The 11,082-nt window shown below is 50.2% G+C and overlaps 1 protein-coding gene and 1 non-coding gene across 2 annotated transcripts in view; both read left to right on the top strand.

Annotated features, from left to right (window-relative positions):
* The first annotated feature begins 6,735 nt into the window (after window positions 1-6,735).
* trnas-aga lies at window positions 6,736-6,817 on the top strand. The gene has a single exon. It is a non-coding gene; the product is annotated as a tRNA-Ser (tRNA).
* Window positions 6,818-7,050: 233 nt separating this feature from the next.
* The window catches only part of hs1bp3 (HCLS1 binding protein 3), a 99,939-nt gene continuing 95,907 nt past the window's right edge, over window positions 7,051-11,082 (top strand). Inside the window, exon 1 of the mRNA XM_038801046.1 lies at window positions 7,051-7,253. Within this exon, the coding sequence (XP_038656974.1) occupies window positions 7,228-7,253 (26 nt within the window). The 5' untranslated portion in view covers window positions 7,051-7,227. The remainder of the gene's footprint in view (window positions 7,254-11,082) is intronic.

The following is an 11,082-nucleotide window of genomic DNA, read 5'->3' as shown; positions in this document are numbered from 1 at the left end:
AACCCACAATGACATAGCCATTCCCCACAAACAGAGACCCCAACCAACATGGTCCATATAAACACTCCGTCTCATGGCCCTCCCTTCATTGGTTTCCTACGCTTATTCGTCACTTCCATGCCTCCCCCCTTTTCCCCCCTCCATTTCCACACCCAGAGCGAACTGATGGTTGTCACAGATCGGTGCCCACACCGATGCCCCCTCGAACCCCATGTGCTGCCTTATTGTCCTCACACCCTCAGGGCTGCCACAACCACCGGGCTTGTGGAGTACGAGCCGGCGAGAGGGACAGAGGTGCCATCAACAAAGACCTCAGGCCTGTGCCCTAACTATATGCCACCTCCACCCGCTCCCGCACCGACCCCTCCCCCACTACCCACTTCCTGACCATCGATAAATTAGCCGCCCAGTGGTAATTGATAAAGTTCGGGAGAGCCAGTCCCCGCTCCCCACGCCCCTGCTCCAGTAGAACCTTTCTCGCCCGTGGAGTTTTTTCCGGCCCAAATAAAACCCGAGGTTGCCGCATTCACCTTCCTGAAAAACGCCTTAGGGATTAAAAATTGGGAGACACTGAAACACAAACAGCAATATTGGAATGACTGTCATTTTCGCAGTCTGTACCCTCCCCGCCAGTGACAGCAGGAGTGGGTCCCACTTTCGGACGTCCCCTTTCACCTGTCCCAATAGACTATTGTTATGGGCCAGGGTTAACCTTTTTAAAACATACAGTGAACATCTTAGCAACCATCAATTCAAATACAACCCCCAAAGAATACAACACTAAGTAATGCTTACGCTGTCCTTTTAACATCCAGAAGACTTACAAAAAAACATAACCTTTAACAGAAGCACATCAGGTTAAAGTCACTACAGAGAACATTTATAATTCTGAATTCACCAAATGATCAAGAGATAGGGCGCGATTCTCCGCTCCCCACCCCCTGCGATTCTCCCAACCCCCCCCAAAATGGCGTGTCGCCGCTCGGAGAATCGCCGGTCGCCGTTTTTCACGGCGACCGGCGATTCTCCGGCCCGGATGGGCCGAGCGGCCTGACGATCCCGACCTGTTCACGCCGGCGGCAACCACACTTGGTCGCTGCTGGCGTGAACAGCATGCGACAGGTAAGTGTGGGGCCTGTGGGGGGCGGAGAGAAGAACGAGCACCACGGGCGTGCTCGGGAGGGGACTGGCCCGCGATCGGTGCCCACCGATCGTCGGGCCGGCGTCTCTAAGAGACGTACTCTTTCCCCTCCGCTGCCCCGCACGATCAAGCCGCCACGTCTTGCGGGGCAGTGGAGGGGAAGACGGCAACTGCGCATGTGCGGATTGGCGCCGACCAACCTGCGCATGCGCGGCTGACGTCACTTAGGTGCCACCGGCCGCGTCATTCTCGGTGCGCCGCTTTGACGCAAGCATCAAGGCCCGCCGGCCGAGTTTCTCCCAACGCCACTCCTAGCCCCCCGGGGGGAGTGAGAATAAGGGGCGAGGAGCGGCCTCCGATGTGGCTGTTGCGGAGAATTTCGCCCATAGTCTTTAATGGCAGAGAGAACAGCAATAGACCTGCTTTGTCTGGCTTCAGCGCCAACACTGAAAACGAAACCAAAAAGACACAGACACACCCAAGCTTTTCTCAAAGTGAAACTAAAAAACAGAGCCAGAGCTCAGCTCCACCCACACTCTGACACCACTGCAGTAACATGAGCAGCCAAACATTTCTTAAAGTGACATTCTCATGACACTACCCAAATTCAATTTGTGAAGCTGACCCCATTCCCGTGCCACTTGAATACCCAGATACCTAAAGCTCCCTCCCACCACCTTGAACGGCATCTCACCCAATCTCTTCTCCTGCCCCTTGTCTGGGTCGAAAAAAACCTAGCTTTTGCCAATATTCAATTTACAACCTGAGAACCAACCAAATTCCTCCAGTATCCCCATAATCCCTGCAAGCCCCCCCCCCCCCCCCCCCCCCACCCCCCCCCCCCCCCCCCCCCCTGCGGGTCTGCTATATATAGGAGCAAATCGTCCGCATAGAGTGTGACCCTGTTCCCCCCCGCCACACCCCCCGTATTATCCCCTGCCAAATGTTCGACGCTCACAGCATCATTTGCCCGATTACATAGCCTCCAGCCCCTCTATTACCTCCTCAAGCCCGATTGAGGCCCCCAAGCCACCAACTCCTCATCCACCTTCGGGAGCTCCAGCCAACCCCACAGAAATCGTCTCATCCCCTCCTCCCCCACTGGGCGTTCTGATTATACAGCTTACTATAAAAATCTCAAAACACACCATTCACCCCCACTGGGTCCAAAACCACCTTCCCCCCTGTGTGCCTCACTTTCCCAATCTCTCGCACCACCTCCTGCTTCCTCAACTGATGCGCCAGCATTCCACTAGCTTTCTCCCCGTATTCATAGACCTCCTCAGCTGCCCTACCACCCTAACTGTGGACAGGAGCCCAAATTCCAGCAGCAGCCTCGGCCGTTCTTTCAAAAGCGCATCCTCCGGAGTCTCTGCATACCTCCTGCCCACCTGTAAGATTTCTCCCACCAACCTTTCTAACTCACTTGGCCCGCTTTCTCCTTGTGCGCCCGAATAGAAATAAATTCCACTCTAATAACTGCATTTAGCGGCTGCTAGACCACCCCCGCCGACACCTCACCTCACTCATATCATTGATCTTTAGATTGCCTCCCTCACCTGCTCACACACCTCCTCCTCTGCTAATAGCCCCACATCCAACCTCTATTGCGGGCGCTGGTGCTTTTCTTTACTCACTTGCAAGTCCACCCATTGCGGGGCGTGGTCTGACACCAGTATTGCTGAATATTCAGCACCTGCCACCTCTGCCAGCAGTGTTTTCACAATGAAGTCTATCCGTGAATACACCTTATGTATATGGGAGTAGAATGAAAATTCCTTATCCCTCGGCCTCCCGAATCTCCACAGATCGACCCAACCCCATGTGCTCCATAAACCCCTGGAGCTCCTTCGCCATAGCTGATAACTTCCCCGACCCGGAACTCAACCTGCCCAACCTTGGATCTCAACCTTGTTGAGATCTCCCCCCATAATCAGTCGATGAGAATCTAGGTCCGGAATCTTCTCCAGCACCCGTCTCATAAATTCCATGTCATCCCAGTTCAGGGCATATATATTCGCCAAGACCACCAACATTCCTTCTAGTTTCCCACTCAGCAAAACATATCTCCCCCCCCCCCCCCCGCCCCTCCCCCCCGCTCCGGGTCTGCCTCTATATTCCCCACCTCAAATGCCACCCGCTTATTGACCAAAATCACCATCCCCTTCATTTTAAAGTCTAACCTCAAATGGAACACTTGCCCAACCCATCCCTTCCTCAACCTAATCTGATCCCCCACCTTCAGATGTGTCTCCTGCAGCATGGCCACATCCGCCTTCAGTTGCCTCAAGTACGCGACCACACGGGCCCGTTTGACTGGCCCTTTCAATCCCCGAACGTTCCACGTGACCATCCTGGCCGGGAGCTGCTGCCCCCCCACCGCCGATCAGTCATAGCCTCTCCTATGCCAGCCTTTGTTCCATGCACCGCACCTCTCTTGGCCTGCCCTCGGGCGTCCACCATCATCAACCCTCCTTTTCCTCCACTTTAAAGACCCCACCCCTGTCAACAATACTGTCCTGCCCCCCAGATCCCCCAGCTCCGCCCCACCCCCCTCACCTTCACCTCACCCCCCACTGTGCTTCTGTGAACTAGCCTGCCCAGCTAGCCTGGCAGCCCCCGCTCCTGGTGCCTATCTGATACCCCTTCCCCCCCCCGCCCATTCAAACAACCATGCAAACAATCAAAAGAAGGATGAAAAGAAACAAACAACTCCTCCCGAAGCCCAAACACAGGAACCAACCACCCATCCCTTAACAAAGAACGATAAACAAACCTGAAGCCAAAAAAGAGAGAAAAGGAAAAAAAAGGAAAAGGACATGGCCTCGAACACCAACAACGTTTTTTCCCCACATCTCCTCCACCAAAGTTGAAAGTCCTCCTTCTCCTGCCAGTCCACTGTCTGTCATGAACACCACTGCCTCTTTCGATGAGCCAAAGTATGGCTCCCAGCCCCCATAGGTTACCCATAAGCGAGCCGGGTACAGTAGTCTGAACGTTAAGCCCTTCATTGATAGGACCGCCTTGACCTTGTTGAAGCTCGCCCTCCTCTCAGCCAGCTCTGCACCCAGATCCTGGTATACACGGACATCGCCACCTTCCCAGGTGCTATGCCTCGTCTGCTTGGCCCACCTCATGATACGCTCCTTGTAATGGAACCTATACAACCGCACGACCATCGCCCTCGGTGGCTCGCCTCCCTGGGGCTTGTGCATCAGCGCCCTGTGGGCTCGATCCACCTCCAACGGCCGGTCAAACGCACCTTCCCCAAGCAGCTGCTCAAGCATCTTCCCCACGTACGCGCCAGCTTCGGATCCTTTGCACCACTCTGGCAGACCCACGATCTGAATATTCTGTCTGCATGACCGGTTCTTCAGATCCTCCAGGGCTACTTAAGTTGGAGGCCAACTGAGTGAGAAGTTTGCAGTGAATTTATGCTGGAAAGAGGTAAGAGAAGGAGCTAGGATACAGAAGGAATGGATTGGGAAGAGGTGTGACAAAATAGACTTAAAGCTTTGAAATACCCCAAATTAAAACAAATTCTCTCAATTTCAAAGCGGAGGTGATACAAATTTGGATTTACCAGAGACACCTGCTTGGGTTCAGTGGCATATGTTACTCACCTGAGGCCTGAGCATATTATTTTAATGGATGTTAACTGATAAAGCTCTACTTCTGATACAGCACAATTCCATGACATGGATTGGATTGGATTTGTTTATTGTCACGTATACCGAGGTAGAGTGAAAAGTATTGTTCTGCGTACAGTTCAAACATAAAACACACAATGTAAATACATGGACACAGGCATCGGGTGAAACATACAGGAGATAAGTACTACTCAGTAATGAAGATGCGTAAAGAGATCAGATCAATTCATAAGAGGGTCGTTTAGGAGTCTGGCAACAGTGGGGGAGAAGCTGTTTTTGAATCTGTTCGTGTGTGTTCTCAGACTTTGTATCTCCTGCCCAATGGAAGAAGTTGGAAGAGCCGGGTGGGAGAGCAGCCCGCTTGATTGATACCCCTTCCACATACCTTCAAGCCCTCCATCACCGATAACAGTGGCAGCCGTGTATACCATCTACAAGTTGCACTGCAGGAACACACATCTAATTCTAGGCACCACAGTTTAGGAAGGATTTGAATGCTTTAGAGAGAGTGCTTTTGATTTGATTTGATTTGAATAAGCCGGGTGGGAGAGGTTTTTGATTCTGCTGCCCACTTCCCCAAAGTAGCAGGAGGTGTAGACATAGTCAATGGATGGAGGCAGGTTTGTGTGATGGACTGGGTTGTGTTCACAACTCTCTGTAGTTTCTTACGGTCTTGGGCCGAGCAGTTGCCATACCAGGCTGTGATGCAGCCAGATAGGATACTTTCTTTTTTTAAATAAATTTAGAGTATCCAATTATTTTTTGTTTTTTTTCCAAGGGGCAATTTGGCATGGCCAATCCATCTAGCCTGCACATCTTTGGGTTGTGGGAGTGAAACCCACGCAGACATGGGGAGAATGTGCAAACTCCACACGGACAGGGACCAGGGCAAGGTCAGAATTGAACCTGGTCCCTGGTGTTGTGAGGAAGCAGTGCTAACCACTGTGCCACCATGCAGCCCCTAAAGCCTATCCACCATCTACAAAGACAAAAGTCAGGAATGTAATGGAATACTCTCGACTTGGCTGAATGAGTGAAGCTGCAACAACCCTGAAGAAGCTTGACACTATCCAGGACAAAGCAGCCCGCTTGATTGATACCCCTTCCACATACCTTCAAGCCCTCCATCACCGTTAACAGTGGCAGCCGTGTATACCATCTACAAGTTGCACTGCTGGAACACACATCTAACTCTAGGCACCACAGTTTAGGAAGGATTTGAATGCTTTAGAGAGAGTGCTTTTGATTTACAAAAATGTTCCAGGGTTGAGGAACTTCAGTTTTGTGGATAGATTAGAGAAGCTGGGGCTGTTCTCCTTCAAGACGTGATGATTGAGAAACAATTTCTTAGATATGTTTAAAATCATGAGGGATCTAGACAGAGTAGATACAAACTCTTCCCCTTGATGAACTGATCAAGGGCCAGGGACCACAAATCTCAAAAGAAGGAAAAATGTTTTCATGTGGTGGGTGGTTAGGATCTGGTATGCACTGTCTGGAAGGTGGTGGAGACAGATTCAATTGTCACCTTCAAAAGGAAATTGGATCAGTATCATCCTGAAGGGGAAAAAATGCACAGGGTGAGACAATCTAAATTGCTCTTGCAGAGAGCTGGTATTGACATGGCAGGCAGAATGGCCTCTTTCTGTTGCCGAACAGTTCTATGGTTCTGATCTATGCAAAAGCACCTTCACAAGGTAGAACATAGTACAAAACTTTTGTCAAAAAGAAAGCTGTGAAGAGAATTATAGAATAGTTGTGTTGTAGCTCAGCGCAGTTTACATTTGGAAAGAAAGCACTTCCCAATCTACAAATGGCAGCGCAGACATTAGTTTTTTTTTGATTTCTCAAGACCTTTAAACAAATGAAATAACATATATCGACAAAAACGCATTTCAGCTCGCAGCTAGTGGATGAATTGGCAATCGCAAAGATTTTCTCCAAGTAGTCGTGGCCGAGTGGTTAAGGCGATGGACTAGAAATCCATTGGGGTCTCCCCGCGCAGGTTCGAATCCTGCCGACTACGGTACTTCATTTTTTTCTTGTAAATGTATCTGAAGGAGATTTGGTGACATGTAAGTGTACCAAATGTGTACTTTAATTGCAAGGGGGCGTGCCCCTTTCGCAGTCATTAAATTATGATTTGACGTTTTGGATTGAATTTTAGGAAGGAGAGAGGTCTGGTGATTTGCAGTTGGTCTGGGTGTGGATGGTGTTCAGACTCTGACCCCCCCCGCCAACCAGGCCCCCGCCCCCCCCCGCGAGCTGGCCTGGAGAGGGCTGAGCTGCTCCGGTCACTACTCTCCCTGGATCCCGTGACTTGCACAGGCGGAGCAGCTGAAACGCCTTGGCACTGAAACTGCAGCTCAGCCCGAGACAGAGAGAAACAGCCAGCCTGTCGTCCCTCAGCTCCAACAATTGTACAGCACCGACATCATGCCTGAGGGACTGATTACTTCCAGGTAGGGAGAGACGGCAACTTCACTCACTCAGCGTGCGGGCTCAGCGCCGCGGAATCTCTCGCTACTTTGGTGAAAACATTTTCGCTTTGCCAATTCTCATTTTAGCTGCTTGTGCAAGTTGGGATATTAAACACAAGTTAGGCGATGATGCAACTTGAGCACATAAGTCGAAGTTCACTTCCTGGGCGTAGGGGAGAGGAGACGTTTCTCTGTGAAATAACTTAGTTGATGCACGCCTACAATGTTGGAAACACGCAGTCCAGTGAAGGATACAATTGTGTCAAGAGGACGAAGCAACTATTTTCTTACTAAATTTGTACTCTCGCGCGAAGGCCTCGGGATGGCTTAGCATCAAACTGAAAAATATCACTGAGACAGTAGGGGGTGATCTTCTGGGTTTGTGTATAGTTTACTCTGGACGTTTGTATTGAGAAACTTGTAATTTCAGTTGCGCTTTACTGGGCAGAAGTTGGTGTGATATTTGCTGGACCTGGGTGTCTATCCAACTTGCATTTGACTCTTCATGAAGTGTAATTCAGAATATGGTATTATATACTGATTAATCAGTTGACCATTGAATTTAGTAGTAAGACATGAACGCTCATCCTTAAGTTTTCTTAACACTTGTGAGCAGAATATAACTATGGTTACGTACTTCTGCCTCAAATTTATTCCCAACTTTCCTGGCCTCCGTGTTAGTTGATTTGTTCTTTCTCCTCTTGTACTGTCCTTGTCAAATTCAAAGCTGCTGACATACCCCCTTTCAAACTACCAGCCCATGTCCACCTCGCAAGCCCTTGAGCAAATTGCCCCCCCCCCCCCCCCCCCCCCCCAAATTAGTGGTTTACTGGGACTTTTTTTTTGAAAGAGCACTTCTGATCAGGTTTCTATCCTGCCACAGCACTGAAACGTTTTGAGTCCTACACTGTTCTTAAATATTTTAGTCAAACATTTTTAAATTGATTTTTCACCAGAAGTGTCTTTAAATATTAAAATTAATTTTCCACATTGGGAGTTGAGAATCTCATTTATTGAAATTGTCTTATTATAAATTTTAATTTTTAAAATTAATTTACGGGATGTGAGCGTGGCTGGTTATTGCCAATCCCTAGTTGCCCTTCAGAAGATGGTGGTGAGTTGCCTTCTTGTACCACTGCAGTCGTTCAGGTGTTGGTAAACCCACTGTGCTGTTAGGGAGGGAGTTCCAGGATGTTGCCCCAATGACAGTGAAGGAACGGCGATATATGTGCAAGTCAGGATGGTGAGTGACTCAGAGGGGAACCTCAAGGTGGTGGGGTTCCCAGGTATCTGCTGCTCTTTGCCTTCTAGATTGTAGTGGTTGAGAGTTTGGAAGGTGCAGGCTTAAGGAGCATTAATGAATTACTGTAGTGCATCTTGTAGATGGTGCACACGGCTGCCACTAGAACATAGAACATTACAGCACAGAACAGGCCCTTCGGCCCTCAATGTTGTGCCGAGCCATGATCACCCTACTCAAACCCACGTATCCACCCTATACCCGTAACCCAACTTTTTATTAGGACACTACGGGCAATTTAGCATGGCCAATCCACCTAACCCGCACATCTTTGGACTGTGGGAGGAAACCGGAGCACCCGGAGGAAACCCACGCACACAAGGGGAGGACGTGCAGACTCCACACAGACAGTGACCCAGCCGGGAATCGAACCTGGGACCCTGGAGCTGTGAAGCATTTATGCTAACCACCATGCTACCCTGCTGGTTCGTCGGTGGTGGAGGGTTTGAATGTTTGCAGAAGGAGGAGCAATCAACCGGACTGCGGACATTTGCCGAAATGTGTGAAGCATGCTTTACAGAGGGACAGTTCGAAAATGAAAGGAGGATTAGATATAAGAACTTGTGACTGGTGAAGGACTGGAAAAATCTAAAATATGTAACTTGAACTTGATTGTTAGTCCGTCGATTGGCCAGTGCCGGGGACCCTGTTTGAGAGGGTCGGTGTAGGCACGAAGGGCCAAATGGCCTCCTGCATGACAGGAATTCTATTCTCAGCAGCCTTTGACAGGGTTGACCAACCATGCTTTTTTTTTTAGAAAATATTTTATTAAGACATTTATAATTTTAACACTTAAACAGAAAGGTCCACAAACACAAAAACCCACCGACATATCCATCTCCCCCCACCCCCCCCCCCCCTTCAAAGCACAGACCCTAACTGTCGTGGTCCATGTAATTACTTCATCTCCTGGTTCTCCCTTCATTGGTTTTCCTACCCTTATTTGTCACTTGCATGCCTCCCCCTGTTTTCCCCCCACTGCTGACTAACTAATTTTCCTTGAAGTCGATGAACAGCTGCCACCCCCGAGCGAATCCCTGTAATGACCCCTTCAAGCGGATTTGATTTCCTCCAACCTGAGAAACCCCGCCATGGCACTTACCCATACCCCTGACTTTGGGGGCCGTACGCCCCTCCATCCCAGCAGAATCTGTCTCCGGGCCACCAGGTAGGCAAAGGCCAACGCGTCAGCCCCTCTTTCCGCAACCCCACCCCCGGATCTTCCTACACTCCAAATATTGCCACCACTAGACTTGGAGTCACCCTCCCTTCCAGGACCTCAGACATGAGACATGACATCCGTGAATCCCTGTCAAAATCCCCTCCACTTCGGACACGCTCAGAACATGTACACTTGATTTGCAGGACCCCCACCCCCACATCTGTCCTCCACCTACTCAAAGAACCTGCTCCTCCGGGCCACAGTCATATGAGCCCGGTGGACCACCTTAAATTGGATTAGCCTAAGCTTGGCACATGATGAGGATGCATTGACTCGCCTCAGAGCCTCCTCCCATAACCCAACTTCCTAATCCCTTCCCAACTCTTCCTCCCACTTCTTCTTCACCTCCCCTATTGAAACCCCTTCCCACTTCATCAGTTCCTTGTGTATTTACGAGACCTTCCCCCTCCCCAACCCCTGTTTCTGACATCACCTTATCCTGTAGCCCCATTAGTGGGAGGTGCGGAAAGCTCGGGATCTGCCTCCTAACAAAGTCCCGCACTTGCAAGTACCGGAACCTGTTGCCACCTGGCAATTCAAACTCCTCCTCTCGCTCCTCCAAACTCGGGAAGCCCTCCTCAATAAAAAGATCTCAGAATCTCTTGATCCCTGTCTGCTGCCACCTGCTGAAGCCCCTGTCCAGCCCCCCCCCCCCCCCCCCCACCCCCACCCCGGAGCGAGCCGGTGGTTGTCATAGATCGGTGACCACACTGACGCCCCAGTCAGTCTCATTTGCTGCCTCCATTGTCCCCACACCCTCAGGTGCCGTTAACAAAGCCTCTACCCTCTCCCACACCGACCTCTCCCCTACTACCAACTTCCTAACCATCAATATGTTAGCCTCCCAGTAATAGTTGATAAAGTTCGGAAGGGCCAGCCCCCCTCTCCCCGTGTCCCCACTCAAGTAGGACCTTCTTCACCCTCTGGGCTTTCCCGGCCCATATAAAACCCAAGATCGCCGCATTTATCTTCAGAAAAAATGCCTTTGGGATGAAGATTGGGAGACACTGAAAAACAAACAGCAATCTCTGGAGGACTGTCATTTTCAGTCTGTACCTTCCCCGCCAATGACAGAACGTCCCATCTTCGGAAGTCCCCTTTCATCTGCTCTGTTATTCCAGCCAAATTTAATTTGTGAAGCTAACCCCAGTCCCGTGCCACTTGAATACCCCGGTACCTAAAACTCCCTCCCACCACCTTGAACTGCATCTCCCCCAGTCTCCTCTCCTGCCCCCTTGCTTGGATCGCAAAATCCTTACTCTTGCCCATATTAATTTATAACCTAAGAA

The sequence above is a fragment of the Scyliorhinus canicula genome, chromosome 6, assembly GCF_902713615.1.
Source record: "Scyliorhinus canicula chromosome 6, sScyCan1.1, whole genome shotgun sequence".
In the NCBI taxonomy this organism is placed as follows: domain Eukaryota; kingdom Metazoa; phylum Chordata; class Chondrichthyes; order Carcharhiniformes; family Scyliorhinidae; genus Scyliorhinus; species Scyliorhinus canicula.
The sequence above is the reverse complement of the archived record's forward strand: the minus strand, read 5'-3'. Positions and strand labels throughout refer to the sequence as shown.